This window comes from Leptonotus elevatus, chromosome 7 (genome assembly GCF_054856555.1).
Source record: "Leptonotus elevatus isolate MCC_2025b chromosome 7, RoL_Lele_1.0, whole genome shotgun sequence".
NCBI classification, from domain to species: domain Eukaryota; kingdom Metazoa; phylum Chordata; class Actinopteri; order Syngnathiformes; family Syngnathidae; genus Leptonotus; species Leptonotus elevatus.
In genome coordinates, this window is record NC_141245.1 from 18,227,509 (window position 1) to 18,253,658 (window position 26,150).

At 40.2% G+C, this 26,150-nt stretch overlaps 3 protein-coding genes across 12 annotated transcripts in view; 2 read left to right on the forward strand and 1 right to left on the reverse strand.

The window, feature by feature from the left end:
- stx1a (syntaxin 1A (brain)) overlaps positions 1 to 5,904 on the forward strand; it is a 55,345-nt gene extending 49,441 nt beyond the window's left edge. For 2 of the 6 annotated variants that reach the window (XM_086080300.1, XM_086080303.1), the window contains exon 9: positions 393 to 5,904. In XM_086080300.1, the coding sequence (XP_085936426.1) occupies positions 393 to 656 (264 nt within the window). In that variant the 3' untranslated portion in view covers positions 657 to 5,904. Of the gene's footprint in view, positions 1 to 156 lie in introns of all 6 variants that reach the window. The other 4 variants (XM_086080305.1, XM_086080304.1, XM_086080306.1 and 1 more) reach the window with 4 other exon arrangements.
- A 1,947-nt stretch (positions 5,905 to 7,851) lies between these two features.
- LOC147171356 (caspase a-like) lies at positions 7,852 to 14,037 on the reverse strand. Of its 3 annotated transcripts, XM_086080297.1 has the most exons (7): positions 11,483 to 12,385; positions 10,882 to 11,030; positions 10,528 to 10,704; positions 10,206 to 10,452; positions 9,963 to 10,130; positions 8,658 to 8,767; positions 7,852 to 8,514 (listed from the first exon to the last, which is right to left on the reverse strand). In XM_086080297.1, exons 1-7 carry the CDS (start codon positions 11,487 to 11,489, stop codon positions 8,410 to 8,412), a joined length of 963 nt encoding a protein of 320 aa, XP_085936423.1. In that variant the 5' UTR covers positions 11,490 to 12,385; the 3' UTR covers positions 7,852 to 8,409. The 3 variants fall into 3 exon arrangements, with proteins under 3 accessions (XP_085936423.1, XP_085936425.1, XP_085936424.1); XM_086080299.1 differs by lacking the exons at positions 10,882 to 11,030; positions 11,483 to 12,385 and adding an exon at positions 13,594 to 14,037; XM_086080298.1 differs by lacking the exon at positions 10,882 to 11,030.
- Positions 14,038 to 15,272: 1,235 nt separating this feature from the next.
- On the forward strand, positions 15,273 to 26,029 carry LOC147171357 (rab5 GDP/GTP exchange factor-like). 3 transcript variants are annotated; one of them, XM_086080145.1, is made up of 9 exons: positions 15,273 to 15,415; positions 15,792 to 15,986; positions 16,547 to 16,719; positions 16,793 to 16,974; positions 17,080 to 17,161; positions 17,228 to 17,360; positions 18,992 to 19,083; positions 19,403 to 19,659; positions 22,565 to 26,029. In XM_086080145.1, exons 2-9 carry the CDS (start codon positions 15,805 to 15,807, stop codon positions 22,976 to 22,978), a joined length of 1,515 nt encoding a protein of 504 aa, XP_085936271.1. In that variant the 5' UTR covers positions 15,273 to 15,415; positions 15,792 to 15,804; the 3' UTR covers positions 22,979 to 26,029. The 3 variants fall into 3 exon arrangements, with proteins under 3 accessions (XP_085936271.1, XP_085936269.1, XP_085936270.1); XM_086080143.1 differs by having other exon boundaries at positions 17,080 to 17,360; XM_086080144.1 differs by lacking the exon at positions 15,273 to 15,415 and adding an exon at positions 15,491 to 15,631 and having other exon boundaries at positions 17,080 to 17,360.
- Positions 26,030 to 26,150: the final 121 nt, after the last annotated feature.

Below are 26,150 nucleotides of genomic sequence, written 5' to 3' on the forward strand. Positions count from 1 at the left end.
CACCTCTTACTGGACTCTAAAGTGCAGCACTCGGTGCTGTTTTAGCCACGCCCCCCAATTCTCTGGAAAACTATCACGGTGACAAACTGACAATATAGCTCCACAATTCTACACCTTCTCAGTCTTTGCACATTTGCTGCTGTTTTTGTTGTGCAGGGGGGGCTGGTGAACAACATAGAGCACAGTGTGTGGGAGGCTCAGGACTACGTGGAGCAAGCAAAAGACACCATCCCCAAATGCAAGAAGTTTAAAAAAACCAGCAAGCGGGTGAGAGGCACTCACAAAATCCGGAAACTAATGCTCCCTTTTCTCCTCTCTCTTCCCCCCACCTCCTTCCTTCCCTTCTCCGCACACACCCGCTCCTCTTTGCTGCCCCTCCGTCCCTCCACCAGGGGGAGATGATAGACCGCATAGAGTACAATGTGGAGCACTCGGTAGACTATGTGGAAAGGGCCGTTTCAGACACTAAGAAGGCAGTTAAATACCAGAGTAAAGCTCGGAGGGTGAGTGGCAAGCGCCCAGAGAACGTGACGGACGACGAGCATGCGAAGTGTGTGCTTGTGATTGTGGACGTGATGTCTGCATGCACTGCATTCCGTAGTTGGCACTCTGCATGTGGAGCATGTGTGTGTGTAGTCATCTGGATAGAAACTTGACACTCGCCGCACACGTCATTAGGGACCGCTTGCACCACAATACAAGCACAAGCCCAATGAGAGTTCAGCACAGGAAGGCCAAAGGTTATGAGTGTGAACGGAAGATGATTGGCTCCTTGTGGGTCACGCCTTCGTTCTCTGGTAGGTGGTTTTTCCTCAGGCGAAGTGTTTCGTTAAAAAACTCCAAACTTCCCCATTAACTGTAGTGTCAATAAAAATAAATACATAAATCACATCACACATTCAAATAGAATTCCCGTAATACTATTTCTTACTTACTTTTGCAACATCATTGTGTTATTGCCAACTAAAATCCTTTGCAACCACTGTGGATAAACTGTGCCCCCTGCTGGTTTTTATGGGAATAGCAACCACCCCCGATAGAGAGTAAGTACAGCGCTTACACGGATTCGCTTTTAAAAATAAATAAATAAATAAATACTAAAAGCCCCATAATGCATTGCAAACAGTCAGTTGCTGTGATCACACCCACTTTTGGCAGTGTCGCTGTTGTAGTAATTTAATGGCACTTTATCAATACAACAAAACTCTTTTAAAGCTCCCTTTGCTCCATAGTTGGCGTTGTGAATAACAGTGTGTAATAATCTGTCTTGAGAAGAAGAAAAAAAAAGAGTGGATATTTATGACGGCTTTGTTTTTATTATATGTACAGATAGCCTACTCATTTGCAAATCATTAATTTCACCTTAGATTAACCCCTGTCATTCTATCCTTCTGTTTGCTCTGAAACATTCCTGACACGCCGTCTCGCCCATGCAGAAGATGATCCTGATAGGAGGTTGTATCGCTGCTTGTTTGAGCATCCTGGTAATATGTCTGGCGGTTGCTCTCAGTTAGGATGCCAGATGACACTTGTAGAACGACCCAGCCCCTTTCTGTAAATGGACTTTGTGCTGCTTACAAAGGAAGTGGTCCAGAATATAAATAGCCTTCATTGTTTTAACGTTTAAAGGATGGACACATATTTTCCACTGCGTGATTCTCACACCAGCAGTACGCTTGTAACACGCATGACGACTTCTGCAGAGCTTTTGAATGTTTTCTCCACCAACACAAATCCACAAAAAAAAATGCTTAAAGAGGACATTATTTTGAAATTTTATTTTTTATTGTTTGTACAGTACACACATATACATTAAGAGTGCCAAGTGTGAGCTTTAGCAACTAAGTAGATCTTTAGCCTATCTGCTTTTTTCTGAACATGGATATGATTAAAGTAACCGTTGGTGGCTTGGCGTTAGTGGGGTTGAACTTCAAGGCGTCTTCACTACTCCGCATCAAAGTTTAACGCCTGCAGTCGACTAATCGCTAACAGCGTGTTAGCATCTCGTCTTCTATGATAGAATGAAAATTAGCTGGTTTGCGGAAGAGCGTAGCGGCTAGCCATGCTAGCTTCGGCTATTCCGAAAATATCAATGAGGTCGTTGATTAAACTACTTTGGCTCAGTTTCCTCACTTTATAGACAATTTTTTGTTGTTTCTACTTCGCCGACATCGTTGTTACTGTATGTGGAGTCTAGACGCTTACAAATTGTCACTAGGGGTTGGAAAAATTGCAAAATTTTGCAACAAATTGGTAACACCCAGTAGGCTCGCTTCATCCAATACTGTAGCTTAGCTTAGTTGTCATGGTAAGCAAAGCAGTGTTTTGTTCCAGACACTGATCTGAATATATGACTGGATAGGATAGCCGGTAGGCCAAAATTTTTGAAGTTGCGAGGCCGCCATATTGCTCCTCCCAAGAAACGTTTCTCGGCATACGATCCTATACATTTCCAATATCGAAATTGGAGAATATTTGAGACAGTACTTTGTAGAAACAGCATGATTTATGGTGTTTTAAATTTGTTAAACATAAACAAGAGGGCTTCAGAAATTCAAATACATGTGTACATTATATGCTTAATGATGTTTACAGGAGGAAACTTGTATATTTTTTATGAGAGGATTAAAACTGTAATTTAACAAAATATGCCAAATTTAATATTGCGGTCTAAGGAACTGAGCAATAAAATAAAAATAGGCCACATACCGTCCACTTGTTAATTAATTAATTATTTTTTTAACTTGAAAAAAAATAGTGACCACCATGGCAAAAAAAACACCCCGCCTATGGCCTCATACTAACTGCCTACGAGCTGTATAAGTCCCATCTGTACGTATACCGTATAGTTTATACAGTCGTCTGCTCGTGAGGTGGGAGGAGCAAGATGGCCGCCCTGTGACTTCAACGGCTTGCACGGGTGCGTATGGGCTATCGGCTATCCGGTCATATATTCAGGTCAGTGGATCCGAAGACTGAATATAAAATTGACTGTGATTTTTTAAAACATGTTTGGGAACTCTCTTAAATGGTAAAACAAAATTACATAATGTCTCCTTGAAGTGCTGCCAACTTGCATGATTTGAACTTTCTAGATTTGAATAAGTTAACAAAATGCTTTGCATGCATTTGTTACTCCAAACACTCCGCCAACGTCACAAGCAATTCATCTGTGATTTTCTGTTATTGTTCTTTTGAATCGCTGTATTGGCAAAAGTATCGGGACACTGTTTAAGGTCAACATCTTCTGCGCCAGACTTATCCAAGCTTGCGTTTATGGTCTGAGAACTGGGAATAATCAAATATATCGTATGGATGTAACATGACTCTGATAAAATAAAATATAAAGCAGCACTTTACTTTATTGTATTTTATTAAACATACAGTAATGGCATAATTAAATAGAATGTAATGGGCTTTCTTTGTCTGGTGTGCATGCCTGGCCACCAGGTGGCAGCATATTAAATTAAATTGGAAGCTGAAACACAAAAAAAGACTGAGTATTAAAACGGCCTGTGTTCAAATAAGTCTTAAAGATAACTACCACAATATCGATGCTACTTTCATACGCTGTGGCATTTACAATTATGTGTTAGCTTCATGCTAACAGACTTTAAAGCAACGTTATGGGGTTATTCTAAGCGCCCAATTTAAAATAATTCACTTGTTGTTATGTTTAATTTAACAGTAAGCTTAAACTGAGAGTGACTTTAAACAACAACATTGTGTTCATGTACAACATATGAAATGATTAAGAGTCCCAATACTTTTGCTCTTGTGCAGTAGAGTAGCATGTGTGCTTTTTAACAAGTTCCTAACATGTTGTCTTCTGCTCCCTACTCGCTGCCCTGGATGACTGATGCTCTCCTCTTTTCTTTTGTACTATTTTCTGGTTAAATAGAAGAAAATAATGATTATTATATGCTGTGTGATTCTGGGAATTATTATTGCGTCCGCTGTGGGCGGCACGCTGGCCTAAACCTCTGCAAACACACACACTTTCACTAACCCATTTGCCATGAATGCAAACGTATTACGCAATGTTCGGTACACGGCGTGTCACTTCTTTCCGCATCCATCTGACACGACGGCGACATGTTTTGGCATGACTTTCTATTTTGTAAAAAAAAATGTGTGGTGCTGCAACAAACGTTTGAGTGTTGTCAACGATATGATGTTTTCCCCTCAAGTGAATTCTTGTGTGAACGAAGTTACAAAAGGCATAATGTACCACTATTTATACATTCCAAGTATGACAATGTACTGAGTTGTCTGTTTTTGTGTGTGGGCAATGTAACAGGCTAATAAAATGCAGTGTTTTTTGTTTTGTTTTTAAATTCAAAACCACGTTTACAGTTTTTCCTGTTTATAACTTTTTATCCGATGTCTACAAAAGAGTATAGAGTTCCGGATGTTGATGTCACGCATCCCACAGTGTACTAAAGAAATGTAAACAACGCCATTTTGGCAGGATAAATAACTTGGCGCTAATTTCACAGTCTTGCTAATCGACTTGCTAATCAAGTTAGTTAAGACAAGGCTGCTTTGCTAAGGTAGTCCTTTCCAAAAACCTCACCTTTCGTCATTCACGCAAATTAATTTGAATTAATTTTTACAAACTACTACTAGCCTAAGTGACCCTTGGGTGTCCGTTTCATATACTGATGAGCACAGGCAAGCCAGTCGAGGTGCGGTCCAGTGAGGCTCTCTCTCTTTCCAGCAAGCACCGGAAGGTTTAAGACGTGGAATAATACCATAAACAAAAGCCTTGTTTTGGTCAGAGTGACTGGTTAAAACCCTCATAATCACTGGTAATGCCAATTTTATAACTGCTCTCCAATTTTTAATCATTCGCTGCTTTCCTACCAGAATGGCGGCGTAAAGAAATGAGTCACGTGATGTCCAGATCTCTATAAGAGCCACACCCAAAAAAAAACAAAGAAAGAAAACACAATATTACACAAACAGAAGTTGTAATATACAAATGAAACTGTATGTTTTTAACAGAAAAAGCTTGTATTTTTTTTAGATTGAAACTTTTTTTTCAAGTTAAAAAGTCATATTGTCGCTGTTGGGTAGAAATTACATTTTATTCAAAAATATACAATTTACGATTTGTCTTGTAAATGATTTTAATCTTGAAAATACACAACTTTATTTTAAATTAAAAAAAAATTACTAATTGATTCTCTTAAAAGTGTTACTTCAATCATAAAAAAGTATGAAATACATTTATTACTTTATTCTTTATTTTCTTTTCTGGTTGGCCCTAACTAATACTGTTGTACATCTTCTACTTCCCTTGTAAAACAAAAACAACAAAAGTCCTGCATGGTGAAGTTTGTTGTAAAACTCTGATTTCTTTGCGAAAAAGATCTCATAGGAAAAAATGCTCTCACACTTTATTTGTTCTCAACTTCCTTTCATCATCATCATCATCATCTCAGACTGTGTTTTGCTGCAGTGGCGAGTGCGTGCGGAAAAGGAGCTGTTGTTGTTTTGAGCGCAAAGGGATGAAAGAACTGCTTGTCATTTTTGTTTTGTACTGTGTAAGCTCTCAATACTGCCAGTATGTTCAAAAACCCGAGTCTGCCCCGGTCAAGATGTGTCATTGACGAGCCCCCTTTTTTGTGTGTGTGTGTGTGTCTTTTGATAATCCTCAAGCTTTAAACGTCTGTTCTGTTGGTTCTCACTTGAAGATGTCAGCATGAAGTCAAAGTAGCCCTGTAAAAAATAAATAAATAAAAAATGATCAGACTGCGACCGTGTGACCATTTTGCCTACTCGACCTGCTTGCTGGCTTTGTGTTGTGTTGTGTCGTGACGACATGGTTTTGTTTTTCGACTCCTCTTGTTTTTCAAGTAAAGAATGTCTAAAAAAATAATAAAAAAAACCCACTCCTTGTGTATGTCTTATCATTTACAGTAGTCCTAAAGGCGGAGTCACAAATTGGGGTTGGCACACAGGGCGTAGTTGAGATTTGTATCAGTGCCTTTTACAAACATGATAAAAAAAAAAAAGCATTGAGAATTCCCGGTTAACAACATGAACGGACCTGTTTAGTCAAATTGATGCCGTGGAACTTCCCAAAAGTTTTGAGTTCGTCAGTAAACTGACAACCTTGACGTGTTCAAGTGCGATGGATCTTATTCACGGCACCCGCTGCTTTCTCCCAACGACATTGGATCCCTTCATTCAATGTACGAGATCATCTTCCAGGCTGCCTCATCTCCGGTCAATGAGGGAACGAGTCTTGTCCGCTCTGGTATTGTTCGCCTGTGTTTGTTCTGTTGCGTTTCCTGCGAGGAAAAGGGGAGCGTCGAAGAGAAGCCTTGTCCGGAGGCTGTGGGTAGGAAATGTGGCGGGCACGTACGCACGCACGCATACATCGCAGTAGTTCATTCCAAGTTTTGTTTATTTATTTATTTTTGTTATTAAATCGGATGTTAGCGGTCACACAAAAGAGACCCATAAATTGCTAAAACATTTTAGCCAAGCACAGGAAGTGTTTTGAAAAATGGGTGAGTTTTTGAGACTATTAACAGTGACTGTCGTTACTCAAGTAGACATGCAAATGAGTATGCAAATGACCAGGGAGATTATGAGATTGAATGTCTACATACGGAAAAATGGAAGGATGCAATGGCCGCTTTGAAATTCTTTGAATTTAATTTATGAAACACACTGAAATCAATCAAGCAAGTATAGGCCTACTGCATTTAACATGAGGGGGGTTCAAAAAAATAATAAAAATAAACGATGACCGACAGCAAATGGCCCACAGGATGGATGAGCACCTGCTTGCTTGCACACTGTAATTACCGATTACAGTGGCTTCATTCCACAGTTCCAGAAGAGTTGAACTTTCCATTGAGTGCATTTAAAACAGTCTGCCTCTCGTTTGGCCCCGAACTCTGTAGACAATTTGACACGCATCATTCTAGCACTGCTTTGTGTATATAAAAAAGACTCAGGTTGCAGTACTTCTCTGCTTACGTACTTAAAAAAAAAAATGCTGGGTTGTTTCCTAAACCCACTTGCAGGTAGTTTAGGATTTTGAACAAATTGGGTTACTTTTACCAAAGGTCGGGTTAATTATTTTTGACCTGACATAAACTCTTGCTATTCGTGGTAAGAATTTGGAAATTCTAATATTCTCAGATTTAACCTATCCTCCGTTATTTGATGTATTTAGGCACAAAAAAAAGTGCTTTAAGAACAGGTATCCGGATGAACTTTATTATCACAGCGAGAAATTTGCTTTGAACGCTCTAGCATTGCAGCATTTCACTGGCGTCAGGCCGAAACTTCAAAAGTCACAATTTGGTAAGTTTAAGATTTGTTTTCAAAAATCTATACTATGGGTCAGTCCACATGTGTGGGTGTTACTTTATTTTATTTTATGTTTACAAATAATTGACCAATCAAAAGTATTGAAAATGGCTTGCTCTGTCTCTTTAATAATTAATTGTTACACATACAGTTTTGGGGGTCTTCTGAAAAGTGGAGGTACAAGGTTTCGGCCCAACGCCAGCAATTAGCATATATTCTGTTACAACAAGAGAAGACTTCTGTCAACATTAAAAATAAAATACAACAGACAACTATGTTTGGTTTTCAGCCATCTTGTGGAATCTTGTAGAGCAGCAGAAAGCCCCAATATGTAGTGAAATAATTTGAGAAGTTAAACACATGAAAAGCGGGTTATAATGAGTTGATAGAAACGGTTTAGAAACTGGTAAATTGTGTTCCATCCAATTTTGGAAGATAATCCAATTGTTGCCATTGTAAGCAAGTTAAATGAAAGTGAAATTTAGCAAATGTATAGAGTAGTATTGGAACAAGATGACGCAACTTTCAGAAAAGCTTTATTTTGTTATTGAAAAGCTCTCGGGACATAAACGGTCACAGAGACAGGAAATTCATTATCAGTTGTACCGACAGGGATAACATGCATTAAGTAATAATAATAATTTGAAAAAATGATATTGGATTTGTAGTCAAAACAATTGGCTATAAAATGTGTTCAGTTTGGCTCCCGCATTTGGCATAACATGAATTAATTCCTTCTGGTTCAGGTCAGTGGCGGAGTCCTCTTTGTGTCTTAAAAATCAAAGTTACTATCTGCATAACGACTAATTTTGTAATATAAGGCCAAATGTTTAAAATGATTTAAGATTTTAAAAACAAAAGCGTACAATTTCAACACTTTGACTATTCCACATTTCAATTACAGTATCGCATAACTTTCCAATGATAAAGCGACCACACAGGGCGGAGCCAAGCTATTTCGGGGTCCAACTGACACAATGGAAAAGGGGCCATATAAGTACTGGTTTTCATTTTGGATTTTAGTAAAGAACTGCCGCAATATAACAGCAATATGCCCCTCTAATGTGATGGCCGGTCTCAAAGGCCTGGAAAGAGGTAGAAGCGCCTTGACATGGTGCATCTGTCTTTCGTTGGCATCTGTCTTATATCCCCGAGATGCAATCTTTTAAAGCGTCGCATTACCTGCGTGGTTGAAACAAACAAACAAACAAAAATCATGAGATTAGCGGTTCAATCAAAGAAACATAAACACTTTGTCCTTTGTTATGTTCTCCAACCACCAGCGCAGCCATTAAACATTCAGATGAGCATCATGTAAAACTTACAATTCTGAAAAGCTCCTCAATGTCGTCCTGACACGCGCAAGTGTTCACAACAGCAACGAGATACTGAATTAGGAAAGAGCCTTTTTCTTTGTGTCTGTATGCGGCGGTATCTGCGGGGCGATAACAAACACATTTTCACTACAAACACATCAACTGATTTGATTTGAGCCAGTGAGTTATTATTAAGTGTTCAAACACCAGCTCTAATTGAACCGGGACATTTATTGGTCGATTGTCGGGATCAAACACCTGTCGTGAATTTTGCCGTTAAGCTCCACGTTAGAGAACAGCATAAAAGTACTGGAACATTTAACAGTTGGACATGTGCATTCAAAAGCTTAGAGAAGGTCACATTAAGTGCACTTGTAAAGGTTTGAATGCATTTCAGGCTCGTCATGTTAAAGATGAGACAGCTTTTAATATGAAAATAAATATGCGCTGAGCAGCCATCTAGTGGCAGAAAAATGACCTCAACACAAATCAATATCGTGCTTGTTTTTTTTTACAGTACAGTACATATTTTTTTAATTTTAACTCAAATTGATGAATTATTATGAAATTACTGTATCAATTATATAAGATGCAGCCATATTTCTATTAGTTGGCAATTTTTTTTCTACTTTTATGCTAACAAGCGTATGAAAACTTGATGAAAAAAATATTGTATTCAAGAAGCTTTATTCCTTCAACACGTAATCCAATTTACACTTCAGGTTGTTGTGCATCATTATCTTGCGTTTGAAGCCTTTGAACAAACAATCTGAAGTCATTATGGTAAAGTTGTGACCTTCTTGAGTCACATGCATGCATTAACTCATTCACTGCCATTGACGGCTATAGACGTCAAAAATTCATTTTAACTATTTATATTAGTTTAATTTTTTTTCCCACTTTTGTTAAGAGTATGAAAACCTAGAAAACATTTTTTTTGTACATTTACAAAAGAAATACAATTTGTGATTAATCGTGAGTTAACTATAGAAGTCATGCAGTTAATTACCATCAAAAATTGTAATCGCCTGACACGATTTAAAAAAGAAAAGAAAGAAAAGATTATTAAAAATTAGGGACGTCAGGCGATTAAATTTTTTTATCATAATTAATCACATGACTTCACTAATTAACTCACTATTAATCACACATTTTATATCTGTTCTAAATGTACAATAAAAACAATTCTAGGTGTTCATGCTCTCGTTAACAAAAGTGGAAAAAATGTGAAACTAAAAATGGTTCAAATGAATTTTTGACGTGTATAGCCGTCAATGGCAGTGAATGAGTAAAGGTAGGAGAGGATGTACTGACCAGGGGTGCAAGAAAGAAAGGTGCCGAAATCGTCCTCTTTGTTCACTAATTTCCAGCCATCGTCCGCGATGTTTCCATCATCACCAGACGTGGCCGGAATTGCCTGCTGAGTATTATCACACGTCAGCTCCTCTGCGCCATCCGCGATGACCACCGACCCTTTCCCCTCTGAAACAGACAAGTGTAACAATGTCCACGTGACACCATTTCGAGCATGCGAAATACGCGGCCGTGTTCACTCACTTCCTCTGCAGGCTTGGATGACGATGATCTTGGGTTTATCCAGCAGTGCTGGGCACATGGCTGAGGCCAGATATCGGTTAACGTTATCAATGGCGAACACATCTTCTTGATCCCCTGTTTGCATATTGTTCCAGTTGACGCCGAGGACGTATCCCAGTTTCCCGTGAGACATGATCACCACGAACACACTGTCTGTGTCTTTGAGTTTGGGATGTTTGGAGAAATTGACGACGGCCTCGTCGATTTCCTGAAAGGAACCATCGCAGGTTGGTCAGTAACTCAGGAAATAGGGTTTGAAACCGTCAAAAAAAGGCTTTGTTACCTTTCCAGTGAGGTTCGTGTATTTGACCACTTCATATCCTAAAGCCCTTAAGAGCCTCTCCATGTTGCGCTCATCTTCCTCGGCTCCCTGTCTGTCATTACGCGTGTCCTTAAACTTGATATTGGTGATGAGCAGAGCCACGCGATTCTTCATGGACTCTTTAGTCACCGGGAAGATCTAAAAAAAAAGAAAAGAAACACATGCTAATTTGAACAAGCAAAGTCAGCATATATGTGTTGAAATGGCAATTTTTAAGGCTAAAAAGAACATTCGATCCTCTAATTTAATGTAAGAGATCATCTTCCAGGCTGCCGGATCCCCTTTTTTACACACAAAGTCAATGAGGGAACGAGCCTTTTCCGCTCTGGTATTGTTCGCCTCCTTGATATCCTTCTCCTCTCTACTATTCAAGACTTTGTCATGCGAAAGATGGGTCAGAAGTTGATTGATTACAGGCAGGGTCACGTTATCCGCAAAGTAAATTTTCACAGCCTTTAGTTCCTCTGTAAGAAGAAGCACAACATTGCACATTATTGAGAAGAGCTGTATATATATATATATATATTGGTAGTGTCAAAATTAGTGCGTTAATTAAAAGTTTCTTTAATGATACTAATTTATTTTATCGCACGATTAATGACTGGCCCTCACTTGGAAAGCCTGAACTGGGGGAATTCCAGTCGCAACGCAGCAGACACGCCCACGTCAAAATGTATCAGTAAGAAATGTAATAATAATGCAAATATTTGTGGAGACTGGTGTCACGTTGTATTTTAAAATTTTAAGAATATGCAGAATTACACAAATTTCTTCATGTTAAAGATTAGAAAGCTCTAAAAAGTAAAAGAAAAATGCACTCTCCCGGACGAAGAGAAAGTGAAACAAACAAACAAACAAACAAAAAAAGGTTTGAAAAGACATGAAAAGTACAAGAATAAGAAATTATAAATCTCACCAGCCATGGTTTAAGTGTCTCTATCGCCAAAATAGTGCTTGAAAGAAAGGTAAGATGGGATTTAAGAAGTGCTTGTTCTGTTGCGTCCCGTCGCTGTTCTCAATAACTTTTGCTGCGTGGAAAAGGGAGCGTTGAAGAGAATGCGTCCGGAGGGTCTGGATAGGAAATGTGGCGGGCTTGACTAAGCACACACGCACACAGGTGCATGCGCACATACATCGCAGTAGTTTATTTTTTTATTTTGTTATTAAATCGGAAACGGTCAGAGACCCATAAAATGCTAAACATTTAGCCAAGAACAGGAAGTGTTTAGAAAATCTGATGAGTTTTTGAGAAAATTAACAGTAAAGGGTCATGAAATGGTGAGCGTTGTGGGGAGACAAGAACTTGAAACGAGGTGAGAAATTATTGAAACAGAAAGGGACGGGAGGACGAGGGCAGGGCGTGTCAAGACTGGATGTGACGGGGGTGGGGGAGGGGGTAGACAGTTTTTTATGATGACGACATCAGATTTACATAACACTTCCTGGGTACCCGACAGAGGTGGAATGTTGAATGACATCAGAATTGTTTTGAATCCAACATTTTAAAGAAAAAGTATTTACACAGGTTTACTTGTGAAATACTTGTTTGACGATCTTCGATAGTCTAGCACTTGACACAGGTTGAGTGGAAACAGCAGGTTTATTTCTATGAAATAACAGTAAATGACAGCCACACAGATTTCCCCAAAACCAGGTGACCTTGCTGATATTGTCGCACAAGACAGGATTGGAACACGTAACAATTGATGCCAGGATTTTAGGGACAATGCGATGCTGTAATGACAAAATAATACAGTACATTTTCTTAGCGATTGGTCTTTTGTGATTGGTCTTCTGTCTGCGACTCTGGAGAAACCATCTGAAACCAGAAAAGAAGCATACAGTAAATAGAATTGCAACAGGTTGTTATTTATGAGTGCCAATCACGGGGGGGAAAAACTCACTGCTTATCTCATGTCCATGTATTCATTCGAGTCCAGACCGAGAGTACTTGCAAGACAAGGGTCTCTGGCTCGAATGTGTTTGATTAGCTTCATGCTGGCAACATGGCCTTTCCCAGTCACCGAGGTGATGAGGGCGCGTGCCCTGTCTGCTGTGGTGGCGTTGGCCTGACGTATGTACTGCACCTCGCCTTTATTTAAGACGTGCTCCTTAAGAAGATCGCCCAGAAGTTGAATGATTACCGGTTCGGTTACATTGTCCACAAAATCTGGCATTGTGTTTCCAAGTTATACTTGAAAAAAAAATAGAAAGAAAAAAAAAATACAGTTAGATAAGGAAATACATGGACATCTATTCATTTTCTACTGCCCTTGTCCTCATTACGGTTGTGGGTGAGAAGGGGAGTACACCTATGTCACAAAAAAACATTCACGCTGACATTTGTACCAATGGACAATTTCGAGTCCATAGTAAACCTGTTATGCATGTTTTGGAAATGTGGGAGGAAGCTGCAGTCCGCGAACCCTCACAAAGGTAGGGAAAACATACAGAAACATGAAAAACCTTAACAGCCTCACAAACACAACCTTCTTTACCTAATAGTGACACATAGAATATCTTTTGAAAGTAAGTTGTATCCGTTTCAATTAACAAAGTAAAAAGACTTCATTATTTGTTACACACGACCGGGAAGAACAAAATATCCCCCCAACTCGAGTATCATTTGTCTATAAAATGGTTGTAAGTACACCTGTCTTCCTAAAGCAAAAGTGAAGCCCCTCAAACAGCAGCAAGTAAGGGCCGCTGCAATGAAGGTCTGGGAACGTTTCGGCAGTCATTGGCTGTATACCTTGGAGGCAAATCATTCATCCTGTGGGGCACAATGTGAAAATAAACTCCCTCTGTACACTATTTCAGAAAGCATAAAAAAAAATAGTTTGTATTGTCATGGTAGTTCTACCACCAGGCTAAAAAATGAAAGTGAAAGAATGAAGTTGTTTTGTACAGAGGGTCACGTGGGTTCAAACTTCATCGTTTCCTCTCCGAATGTTCACATTCTTTCTGAAGCATGCATACCACACTCGTTTATCTTTTCTCATGTCAAAAGCCCACACGATGTCTTACCGTCGGCCATTGCTCGTCAAGAAAAAATCCTTCCTTTTGGCGTGGACAAGTACGTGAAGCGTTCTTTGCTCAGTAATGTCTGCACCCACTCTAAACAGTGTGTGCCTCCTGATTACGTGTTCAAATTCTTAAGTCACACCCCACCCATTGGAGGGGGGGGGGGACAAAGAAGTCTAACATGTGGTACTTTTCTGCTGGTTCCTTAACGAAGCTCACAGGAGATGAGAGTACATGCAAGTATTACAGTAAGCAGACATATAGGTCAACTGTAGTCTGCAAGTATCCCTAGCTAACAATATTTTATCTGAAGACCAGTAAAGAACATATTTCCTGTCAAGTTGTTATCAGTGCTGGAAGTTGACATGGTTCACTAAAGATAAGAAGGCCGATAATTCGTCTTATTCACTTATTTTTGACTGTATGTGTGTTTATCTGCCACCATTAACCAGCAATTGCAGAATTGCATCGGAAGCCGGAATACTCGCTTTCCTGCACTATATAAGGCCCATCATGTGGAGTTTGCACCATTCCCATACTGAACACCTCTCTATATAATGTACAATCTAATGTAGTTCTTCACTGTGGCAAATTACAATAAAACCACAATAAACACTGCATTTTTTATATTGTATACTGTCAACATAAACTCTTGCTATTCGTGGTAAGAATTTGGAAATTCTAATATTCTCAGATTTAACCTATCCTCCGTTATTTGATGTATTTAGGCACAAAAAAAAAGTGCTTTAAGAACAGGGATCCGGATGAACTTTATTATCACAGCGAGAAATTTGCTTTGAACGCTCTAGCATTGCAGCATTTCGCTGGCGTCAGGCCGAAACTTCAAAAGTCACAATTTGGTAAGTTTAAGATTTGTTTTCAAAAATCTATACTATGGGTCAGTCCACATGTGTGGGTGTTACTTTATTTTATTTTATGTTTACAAATAATTGACCAATCAAAAGTATTGAAAATGGCTTGCTCTGTCTCTTTAATAATTAATTGTTACACATACAGTTTTGGGGGTCTTCTGAAAAGTGGAGGTACAAGGTTTCGGCCCAACGCCAGCAATTAGCATATATTCTGTTACAACAAGAGAAGACTTCTGTCAACATTAAAAATAAAATACAACAGACAACTATGTTTGGTTTTCAGCCATCTTGTGGCATCTCGGCGCCAAGTAACTGCTGACGTCAGTGGAACTGCCTGTGTTTGTGTTTGTGTGAGTGAGTGCTAAAAAAAAGAAGAAGTTGTGTTTTGCCCAAAATAAGAAAAGAAAAAAAGCTGTGCTTTGCCACCATCTTGTGGCATCTACACTTTAGAGAATAATTAACCTTTTTAGGGGGGCCCGACAGTTAGCTACTACCGGATTTTGCTATACCGTTTACAGTAATTTATTATTTCGTTTGTTTCTTCATGTAAACTATGGCTTTCTCATATACATATATTTACTGCAACTACCACTTGGCTAACCGTACGGCAGCTTTGGGTTGGGTGAAGGGAGCTATATAGTGTATTTATAGTTTTTGGAGGGGGCATGTTATTTTTTATTTTATGTTATTATCACCGTTTTTGTTTTACGTTTTGTGTAAATGTTTTATGTAGCATACTGTACTGTTGCACCACCAATCCACTAGGTGGCGATATACAATTCAACTTCACCTTTATGTGAAATGAGAAGAAAGAGGACGGTCAAACGACAAAATGGCTGATTCTATTCGTGTGACGGAACTATCCGTTATACTAATGTAAACACTCCACATTACAACAGCCTGGAAAAGGAGCGACGTTACGTGACAGCTTTGCCCGTCCCGCGAATGATACTGTACGTCGGCAGAAACCACACGTCATCTTTTTTATGACATTGTTGCTTGTTGTCAAGCGGTAGCTTTGTAATTAGCTTCCGGAGCTAGCCTGTCACATATCAGCCAGTTACATGAGAGACTGGTACTCGGCGTGAAGCAAACATTTTACACTTTGGGTGTACACTTCACCAACAATAATGAATGACTCTGAATACGTAGCCGATTGTAATATGAAGGTTTGTCACTTTAAAACTGACGAAGCGTGGACGTTAACCATTAGCAAGCTGATAAGAAAGTTAGATTTATTCAGAAACGAGTTCATGCTAATCATTGTTACGCAGTTCCTATATTTGGTTGTATTAAAATTGTGATCTCCGTGTCCCTTTTCCCTGACAGTCTTCTGTGAAGGATGATGGCCCAGCGGTCTGAACGTCGACGGATCCGTCTTGACCAGTCCGAACTGCTTTGTACCAAAGGATGTGGGTTTTATGGTAACACAGCTTGGCAGGGTCTGTGCTCCAAGTGCTGGCGAGAGGAAAACCAGCGAGATAGGCAAAAACAGATCCAGGACGACTGTGCTCTAGCTGAGAGGTTTGTCTCCAACGTCTAGTTTGAGTTCAGAGACTATATTAGTTCAGGGATTCCTTACAGGAGATGCCTGTGAATATTTTCATTCATCCTGCTCTTTTCATTCTCAAGATATTTAATCAATTGTAGCTGGACATTTAATCGATTGTAGCTGGTGTTTTTATGTGGAAACAGTCGTTGAAATGCTTAAAGTAGAGGTGCCATGCTTAATCAACATCTAATCCATAATCAAAATTAATAATTTTGATAGTCTATTAATCGTTCTTAGCCACTGTTTAACTTAAGTGGTCCAAGTCCTCTGATACAGCCTCTCAATAGTAAATATTCTTTGATTCCTGTAGTCCATCATAAGAGCAGACCAAGTATCTTATGTATTTAGTCACAATAGGACATTTACAAACATCTGCTTTTACTTTGAAAACATTATTTTTTATCTATTTTCTGAATCATCATGACTTGAATCATTATCAATTGGAAATATGTAAATAGTATAGGGAAATTTGTTTTTTAACTGCTGCACAGTGTGGCTGCTTCACTCTTGTCTTGTCTCTCGTCTGCCGCAGGCTGCAGAAAGAGGAGGAGGAAGCCTATGCAAGCAGACATCAGAAGACGCAGCCTCAGCCCGCTGTCGCACCTTTCAGCAAGTTCGAAGAACGGAAGACCAAGGAAAAGTCGAGCAAGGTCAACACTGTCACAAAGTTTTTCACCCCCTCCATCAAAATACCACCAAAGAAAGGTAAGCCTATTAGCTATTTCACACAAGAAGCTCAAAGGTGAGATGAAAACATAAAGTGTGTTTTCCACCCGAGATACCACCGTCCCTTTGGATGCTCAGTCCAGCCCGAGCTCCTGCTCCACAGCGAGCCGGCCCCCCTCCGCAGACACGGACCATGCTACGAGGGAGTTCATGGATTTCCTCAAGCCTCTGAAATACGGCCGGCAAATCTTCAAACAGTGTCGTGCTTTCACTGAAAGCATGGCCTTCAAGCGGGTGAGTGATCTCAAGTATCTTATTGCCAGATAGAGTAAAGACTTGTTTGTAAGGCTTACCGGAAACATTATGGAGTCATTTGCCATATTGTCTCTCTTATATTAGGACATGGGAGTTGAGGACATGTCGGAATGCGTCCAGGACTTCTACCAGAGTCTCTCAGAACGCCTTCACACTCAATTCAAAGGTACGGGAATGCTTGTGTTGTATCCCTTTACATGTGCTGTTCTCATGTGGACATTTTTGCTGTTAGGCTCCTCTGAGTACGTAGAGGGCATCATGGATGAAGTGGAGCGGTACACGACGACGCGTCTGTACAAGGAGGTTTTCTGTCCTGAAACATCCGACGATGAGAAGAAAGACCTGGCAGTTCAGAAGCGGATCAGGTACGTACACAGAAGATGCAACCGTATTTTAGACTGTGAGTATTTCATGTCTCAATACAGTAAAAGTGTCAAGAGTCACATAATGCACACAAACAACAGGATAAATTGATTGTTGGTGCCAACTGGTGTTTTTCACATCTGTTTGATTGGGATAATCCATTTACTATGGCACTTAGCCTTATCAGGGTATCGAGTGAGATGCGATTTAATATGTGTTTTTTTAAGGTTCTCTTCCCATCTATTTTTTTAACAATCACAAGCAATAAATTAATATGTATGGCAATAAATAATGCCAGATTTAGTATACAAATACATGAAAGTTTCGGTATTATGGGCTACGCTTCTGCTAAAATAAAGGAAAATTCATCATGATTTAATACGAACTGTTACTTGCAGTGTTCATGACGACGACAACTTCACCAAATTATATCGGAGTGTGGTGAAAACCTAAGTCCGTAAATCCAAAGTCAAACTACAACAATAATGCAAACGAATCTGGCTTTTCGTGTCAAAACAATATGTAAATGTAGACTGCGATCTCAACTCAACTTTATTTATCGAGCATTTTAAAAACAACTATAGCTGCATATAAAGTAAATATCCAATATATAAAACCAAAGACAGATAAAACAATAAATAACATAAAAAACAGTCATCACAATACCACACAATAAATTGGGTACACTGAGTCTTTCCAACGCCGGCGATGTAACACGAATTTCTGCCTAAGTCAGATTGCACCGTTAAAGTCGAAATTTACATCAAAATACTTTGCTTAAAAAACAACAACATTCAAATAAAAACATAAGATGCTGTACTTCCCATTACTGCTTAGAGGTGGATGGAAAAGCCAAAGATACTCCCAGTTTACAAACACAGACAAGTTCTTGCACTAGCTAAGCAGAAGCACTGGGGGACAAAATTGCAGACAAGGGACAAAATGGTGGACAAGGCGCGGCCGTTGTGAAGTCGAAACGTCGTAGGACGAGTGCGTCATAACTCGAGGACTCCCTGTATTCTATTGATTATCCCATTGAGTCATCAAGTATTCACATACAAATAAATGATTTTTTTTTTAAAGTGGAAGTCAACCTTAATATGTTATATGTGACCTAACTAGTAGTAATGTGAACTAACTATTACATTTGTGGAATAAGAGTTATGAAGCAAAATCCAGCCATTTTTATCCATCTCAGTGGGCAACCATTTTGCCACTTGCTGTTGACTGACGATGACAATGTTGCCAGGTTTCAGGTAACAACCAATCACAGCCCAGCGTCAGAAAACAGGTGAGCTCTGATTGGTCGTTGCCTGAACCCTGAGCAACATTCATGTCATCTTCAGTCGACAGCAAGTGGCAAAATGGCCACCCCCTGAGATGGATGAAAATGGCTGGATTTTGTTGTTTAACTGATATTCCACTAACGCAGTATCAACCAGAATTCCATATTTAGACCAGTGGGGGTGCATAGAACATATATTTATTGTTAAAAAATAATCAGGTTGACTTCTCCTTTAAACATGACCAATTTTGACAAAATATGCAAATGAGGTGCAGATGATAATTTTGTCCACTTGGGGCCAGCATCCTCATGTTTTACACTGTAGTATCTGTGACTTCTTCTTTACAGAGCATTGCATTGGGTCACCATTGAGATGCTGGGCGTTCCCGTTGATGAGGACATCCCCGAGGCTTCCGACAGCGTGGTTAAAGCCATCACAGGTGAGTCTCACGGCCATGTAGCGATGCTACAGGGGGGTCTTTAATTTCCAACGTTTCGAAGGGGACGACCAGTGCCCAGCAAACTGTTTTGCACTGCGGCATCAATACATCATCACTTAAAACAATAATGCTCACTTTTACCGATGCATGTATGATATTTGTGACCTTAACTGTATTTCTGACTTGACTACTTTGTAAAGCATAAGTCAGTAGGCGCTTTATGACTTGCGCAGAAATTCAGAAATACGTCGCCGCCGTGTGAACAAAATGGCGGCCACGCACTTGGCCGTCGCCTCAACTAACGCCCGCCTCTCCCCAGATGTGATCGAAATCGATTCCAAGCGGGTTCCCAAGGACAAGCTGGGGTGCATCACGCGCTGCAGCAAGCACATCTTCAACGCCATCCGCATCAGCAAGAAGGAGGCGGCGTCGGCGGACGACTTCCTGCCCACGCTCATCTACATCGTGCTCAAGGCCAACCCCCCGCGGCTTCAGTCCAACATCCAGTACATCACTCGCTTCTGCAACCCCAGCAGGCTCATGACCGGAGAGGATGGCTACTACTTCACTAACCTGGTTAGCAAAGCCGAATTCATTCTCACACATACTCAATTGGCTCAATTGCAAAATGTACTAGATTGGAAACTTTACGTTTGAAACACAATCCATTATGTGACATGGATTGAATAATTTCAAAGCAAATTGACCCATAGGAAATTAAATATTATATACTTGAACTCTTTCCATCTAAAAAAACCCCCCAATAACAGATCATTTTAAAGAAAGACCTATATATCACATTACATTTTCCTTAAAATTACATGAAAGTAATAGCAATTTTCTATTCTTCAACTTACTAGTTCCTGATAGTAAAACGGCCACAGGAGTGTAGTAGCGAGGACCCAATACCTTGAATTAAAGGATAACTCAACAGGAAGTGAGACTCTTGCTCCACCCCTCACCAAAATTTGAAATCTGCGCTCAAAGGGTGTGTTGCCTGGAGGACCGTTGGGTTGCGAATGGGCTGTGGGTTGGGCGTGGTCTGGCTGTGATTGACAGCAGCAACTCACGAAGAAGCCGTTTAAGGAGGCGTGTACGCGAGTGAGTGAGTGAGTGAGTGAGTGAGTGAGTGGGTGGCGGGGGAGACCACGTCATGCGGAACAAGTGGCGTAGTATGTATCGTCTCGTGTAATGAGAGGACAAACAGCCAAATTGAGTTTATGCTGCTGTGTTACCTGAAGATGGCGCCAAACACACGGTTTTTGCCCCAAATTTAAGCTTTCAACAAACGTACACTAAAATGTCAAAGTAGTGACCAGGACATACAAACAGCATTTGTAGACACCAGTTTATACAGTTTATCAGCAAAAAAAAAAGTGATTTATTGTCGAGTTATCCCTTAACTCTTTGACTGCCATAAACGTTATAAAACGTTTAGCATAAACCTAGGGAAGGGCGCCGAGGACGTTAAAAGACGTCCCCTATGTTTTTTTTTTTTTTTTTCAAAAACGGGTGCAGGAAAGCCTTGGGCAGCTGTGCTGAAAGTATCAGGCAGATCTGATTAGTCAAAGACTCGTTTTGGCCCCTAGAGGGCAGCGATGACTCTCTTTGCACAAGGTTGGATGGGCCGCCCACCGTGGGCGTCAGTAGAAGACGTGAGGCGGAGCTAGAGTGTTGAGGAGACAATGGCTGATCCAAGCCACAATGGCTTGACCAAGCAACCGGTTACAAGCAGCTCAGCTTGAGCATTTTTTTCAAAGACGGAAAGCATCAATCAATACTAAAAAGCGCATTGATGTCAACGATGATGATGACAACGAGCTCTACGCCAAAGTTGGAAGCTTTGGCGTGACTGTTATGAACACGTAGTAAGCCTCACGGCTAAGCGCGGCTAGCGCTGCTAAGGCCGGAAAACGCGCACAATAGCCGGCCGGGTACTTCTACACAATCGGACATTCGATCGGGCGATGGAGAGTTGGCATCGACCAATGCAGATTGATGATGATGATGAAGATGACTCCGAGCTCTACGCCAAAGTTGGAAGCTTTGGCGTGACTGTTATGAACAAGTAGTAAGCCTCACCGGCAAAGCGCGGCTAGCGCTGCTAAGGCCGGAAAACGCGGAGCTGCACAAGCGGACATTCGATCGGACAATGAAGAGTACCCCGAGTCCAATGCATATTCATCGGAGGAGCGGGTACAGTCTGATCACGGAGAAGACACTGTTTCTGGACTACGATGCCACCATGAATGGAGTGGATAAAATGGATCAGAACATCTCCTACCACCCGGTATAGCAACTGAAGGACACGGGGAAGCGAGACGTAACACCACCGTAACGTAACCGTAGCATGATCCTGATATTAGACTTGATGACACACTGCAGTATATACTTGCTATTCCCCGGAAAAAAACGGCCGGCAAGAAAGTGGCGCACGCGAAGAGGCAATCTGTTGTGCAAATGCTGTTGCGTCTCTTTGCACGCAGGAGAGGGTTACAAAAAGAAAAACTGTCGTTGAAACATCCACATATTTGTAAATAGCACCACAGTTGCACACATTTGTAAATAGTTTGCCAAATTGTTGTCAAATTGTTACACTGTTGAATGTAAATAAACGTATTTTGCTATCAAAAAACACTTTTTCATTCTTGGTGGTAGTGTTTTATAGAAGTAAAGCACTATTTAGGTGTTTGTGGCATCATTCATGGACAAAAAGAAGTGTCAAATTCACTAGAATGCATGAAATAATATCGTTTCACTAAAAGCTTGATTTCTCCGTATTTTGGTCCAACACAGGCGAAATTGGGTCAAACTAACCATTTTCTATTGTTGATTACTAAAGAACGGAATAAGGTAGAAACAAACTCTTTTTTTCTGATGAAAGATGAAAGTCCAATCTTTCATTTGGTAGTACGTGTGTTTCCATAGTCCAAACAGAACATTTTCTGTGGACCTTGAAAATCAGTCAAAATGCTTAAATCGGCTGGCACTGGCGGCATCCCTTTTCTGAAAACGTCTGGCAGTCAAAGAGTTAAGGCCAAAACGAATTTTTAATTTGATATTCGATTAGTTGATTGATCCTCCGTGCAAAATACAAAAATAATTGTTAATCATATTTATCCTTTGTGAAAAATGACGTATTACTGCAGAATACTCAGTTGTTGTGACCATCTTTATTAAAATCAATGTATAGTATACTATGTATATTATACTGCCCTCTGGTGGCCAAGGCACACTCTCACTAGAGGGTGCCATCAGTCAAGTCAAGTCCTGAATTACATTCTATTCAATTATGTTACTACTTTATGTTTTTATGAAGTACAATATTTTTAGGGCTATTGTTCTTATTAAAAACACCTGTCGGAATTTTTGGGGAGTCTGTAACGGTTTAATGACGTTTCCATGAAACAAATGAATGAAACGTGGTTGCAAGCAAATCACGAATCTTGCCTTCATGATCGTGTACGCGTTCTCCCCTCAGTGCTGCGCCGTGGCCTTCATCGAGAAGCTGGACGGCAAGTCTCTCAACATCACCTCCGAAGAGTTCGACCATTACATGTCTGGGGGCCAAGCGTCCCCGAGTCGCCCCCTGGCGGGCGGCAGCGCGCTCAGCCAGGTGCACCAGCGTCTGGACCTACTGACGGGGCTCGGCGAGCGACAGGAGCTGGTCATTGAGCGTGCGCGGCAGCTGGAGAGCGACCTCATCGACTGGACGGACGATGTGGAGCAGAAGGTGCAGAGCGTCCTGGACACTTTTGAGGCGCCCAGCCCTACCGTCGTCTCAGCTGATGGCGCGGCGCCGGCCGTGCCGGCGGCCTCCTCGGCTATCGACTCAGATAACGTTGAGAACGAGCACCTGCCGCCGCCGCTGACGCCGCAAGTATTTGCTGGTTGATGCTGGCGGAACTACGCTAGTCATCGTCCATCTTAATTAGAAGGCCTGAAACTCCTGATGAGCAAATAACCCATCACGGCGCCATGTCTGACATTAGAAGTATGACCCTGCCCTGACCTGTGGGCAACCTCTCGACACGACACAAACCAATAGTGCAGGTAAGGACAGATACTACTTCTCAAAAAGTTCAGAATTTTTTACTTTTCGGGTAACATTTCAAGATTACTCTAAAATGACACTAGAACCTTTACAGAATAACTTAATTTGGCCTTGGTCTGAACTCATGAATGCACATGTTTAACTGGTAATGTGCTGAACTGCAAAATGCACAATAGATATTAGGTCTTCATCATGCTGCTCACATTTTGACATCCTTGAGACCAGCACAACACTTAACACTCGATCAACAGTACTTAATTATTGCCAGGCTTCACACACATGATATTCTCAGATGGATCTGGCCAATGAGATTTGCGTGTCGGCGTCATCAGTAAGGTGCAACAGAGAGACCGCAAGAGTCACAGATAGGCATTTATGTAAGTAGATGTCCGCTGGCGTCTCGGTAGGGAGCAGCAAGTTGTGCAAGAAACAAAAAACAAAACAGACTGAACAAGGTTATCATAATGAGTAATGAAAACTAAAATGGAAAAAAAATTTTTTTTGTTAATGAGGACTTTTAAAAAAACAAAAAACTTACTAAAACTGCATTTTATATTTATAAAACTGTAATTACAGCAAAAATGGTCTTTCATCTTTAATTTTGTACATGATGAGCTTTCATGGTTTATTTCAAATATATATTTTGCCATTATTTGCATGACCGTACAGTAGAAACAAGGAATCATTTGGGAATTGTAGTTGACGTTAATTACTAGTGTTCCGATATCGTTTTTTGGCCCTTGATACCGATTCCGATACCCAGCTTTGCAGTATCGATCAATGCCGATACCATACCGATACTTACGTGTTTTTTTTTCCTCAACATGAAAAAGCTGCCTTGCCATTGGTTCAGAGCATTCAAGGGCCCAATAGGGTATCTTAGCTCGGTGAACATGTCACACATCAGTGAATGTCGTGCACGAGCAAGACACAAGATGCTGCATCCAAAGTCCTATATTAGCGTCAGAAATTAATGGTATCTGCATGTTACTTGTTGGTTCTCACCGATACCGACACCACTGTTATAATGCAGTATCAGGACCTCTGCCAATACCGGTATCGGAACAACACTATTAATTACACAATACTCAGTGACCTTTTCTTTTTCTTTTCTTTTTTTTTTATAAATCTTGCACTCCACAAATATTCCTACAATAAAAAAATCTAATGCTAAACTAAAAGCATTTTGAAAATGAAAAAATACAATAGTCTAAAAAATTCTAACCCATAATCAAGTGAAACATTTAACAGTGAACATATGCATTCAAATGTTTAAACAAAGGCCAAATTAAGTTGACTTGTGAAAGGTTATCGTGCATTTTCAGTCCATCCCGAAATATCACCGATAGTCTACCTAAGTTTTTATGATTAGCACATTTGACAAAAGGTCAGAACTGTCCCTCAAGTATCGCCATCCCGTTACACTGTTTTTAGTTTAAATCTCCCATGATGCATCAGGCTAACGATCTCTCCCGCCACACACATCCGGGTACGTCATCACTGTATTTGTTAATGCAGTAGAACCTCAAAGACCGACCACATTCTCCAAACCAAAATTTCCACATTCGGGATACGAAATACTCCAGTTATTAACTCATTCACTGCCATTGACAGCAATAGACGTCAAAAATTTATTTGAACTATTTCTATTAGTTTAACAAATTTTATATCTGTTCTAATACAATAACAAAAAAGTCTAGGTATTCATACTCTTGTTAACAAAAGTGGGAAAAATGTTAAACTAATAGAAATAGTTCAAATGAATTTTTGACGTCTATAGCCGTCGATAGCAGTGAATGAGTTAATGTCGGCAGCTAGCATGTGAAGCTGACGCAGCAGTCTACGTCTTCACTCGTTGGTAAACGCGGACTCGAATCGACAACACCGGTCACAGGAAAAAATCAAGTCCTTGTATAAAAAGTTGATTTGTACCAATTGAGGAAGAGAAACAAAAGCAGGAAGTAGAAACCTCCCTGCTTTCGTCGAAAATCAAGTTCCTACTTTTACAAGCTTTATGCGTTCAAATTTGGATGTTCCACTGTTCTAGTTGTTCAAGACAAATTCTGAGAACAAGATGATCACCATCCGCACGTATGCTTTTGCGTGCATGTGTGTTGCATGGAGTTGTTTTTACATTCAGGTCGAGCTGCCCTCGTAAATCCTACACTGGCGCGTACGGACGGACAGGTGTTATTATTTTCCATTGAATTGGCAGGCGTCGCAAGTGGCAAGCCGTTTGTAACGGAACCCTCCTCGGCATGCGTTCTAGCAATTTGAAAACTTAAAGAGATGCTCTTTTGGACGCACTTTTATGATTTTAAAGATGATCTAATGAAGGATAGTGCAGACACTGTATTTTCAGGTGTGCCATGTCACGGCACCATCCATTTGGACATTGTATGTTAAATATTAAGATTTTAATCATTTTCGTGTTACTATTTTGTAGCCTATATATGGTCTATTTTTTTCTTGTTTTGAGAGCAGGCTTTTAAACTTAACTTAAGTAAGTTAAGGGCACTGGATTGGGGTTAACATGCACTGGCCACAACATTAAGTACACTTGCACAATCTATTGAGATTCAATATCAGAAATGAGTCTAAAAAATGCCTTTACAAATGTAGTAATGCTCATTTATTAGTATTTATCAGTGGAGTATTATATTTTTGTAAAGGTGTTTTTATTTTAATTTTTTTATGTTGTGGCCTAGTGAGTGTACTGAGACTTTTAAAACATCCTTATAGGTTTGTTATTATATCATATAGGAGATGCTAAGTCAATACTGTCCTTTATTTAAACATACCGGTAACTTATTGGGGAAAAGTTGTTTCATTTGCATCGCTGGGTGTGTATGTATGATAAGCGATGATGACTAATAAAAGCTGAGAGAAGAACGCCCGGGTGGACACTTTTTGCTTATGCTCACACAAGCACCCGCGATTGTGGAAGCTTCGATAGAATACGGTTCAAATTATTTCTACCCTTATCATATTGGGAAATATCAAACTGTTAGAT

What these genes read in the sequence shown, in the direction of transcription:
- LOC147171356 (XM_086080297.1), bottom strand. An exon ending in ACAATACCAGAGCGGAAAAG is followed by an intron (nt 10,705 to 10,881) that starts GCTCGTTCCCTC and finishes CTTTTTTTTTAG; the next exon opens with ATCTTCCCGGTGACTAAAGA. An exon ending in ACACGAACCTCACTGGAAAG is followed by an intron (nt 10,453 to 10,527) that starts GTAACAAAGCCT and finishes GGTTCCTTTCAG; the next exon opens with GAAATCGACGAGGCCGTCGT.
- LOC147171357 (XM_086080143.1), top strand. Translation starts at nt 15,805, where the DNA reads ATGATGGCCCAGCGGTCTGAACGTCGACGGATCCGTCTTGACCAGTCC. An exon ending in CAAAATACCACCAAAGAAAG is followed by an intron (nt 16,720 to 16,792) that starts GTAAGCCTATTA and finishes TTTCCACCCGAG; the next exon opens with ATACCACCGTCCCTTTGGAT. An exon ending in GCAGTTCAGAAGCGGATCAG is followed by an intron (nt 17,361 to 18,991) that starts GTACGTACACAG and finishes TCTTCTTTACAG; the next exon opens with AGCATTGCATTGGGTCACCA.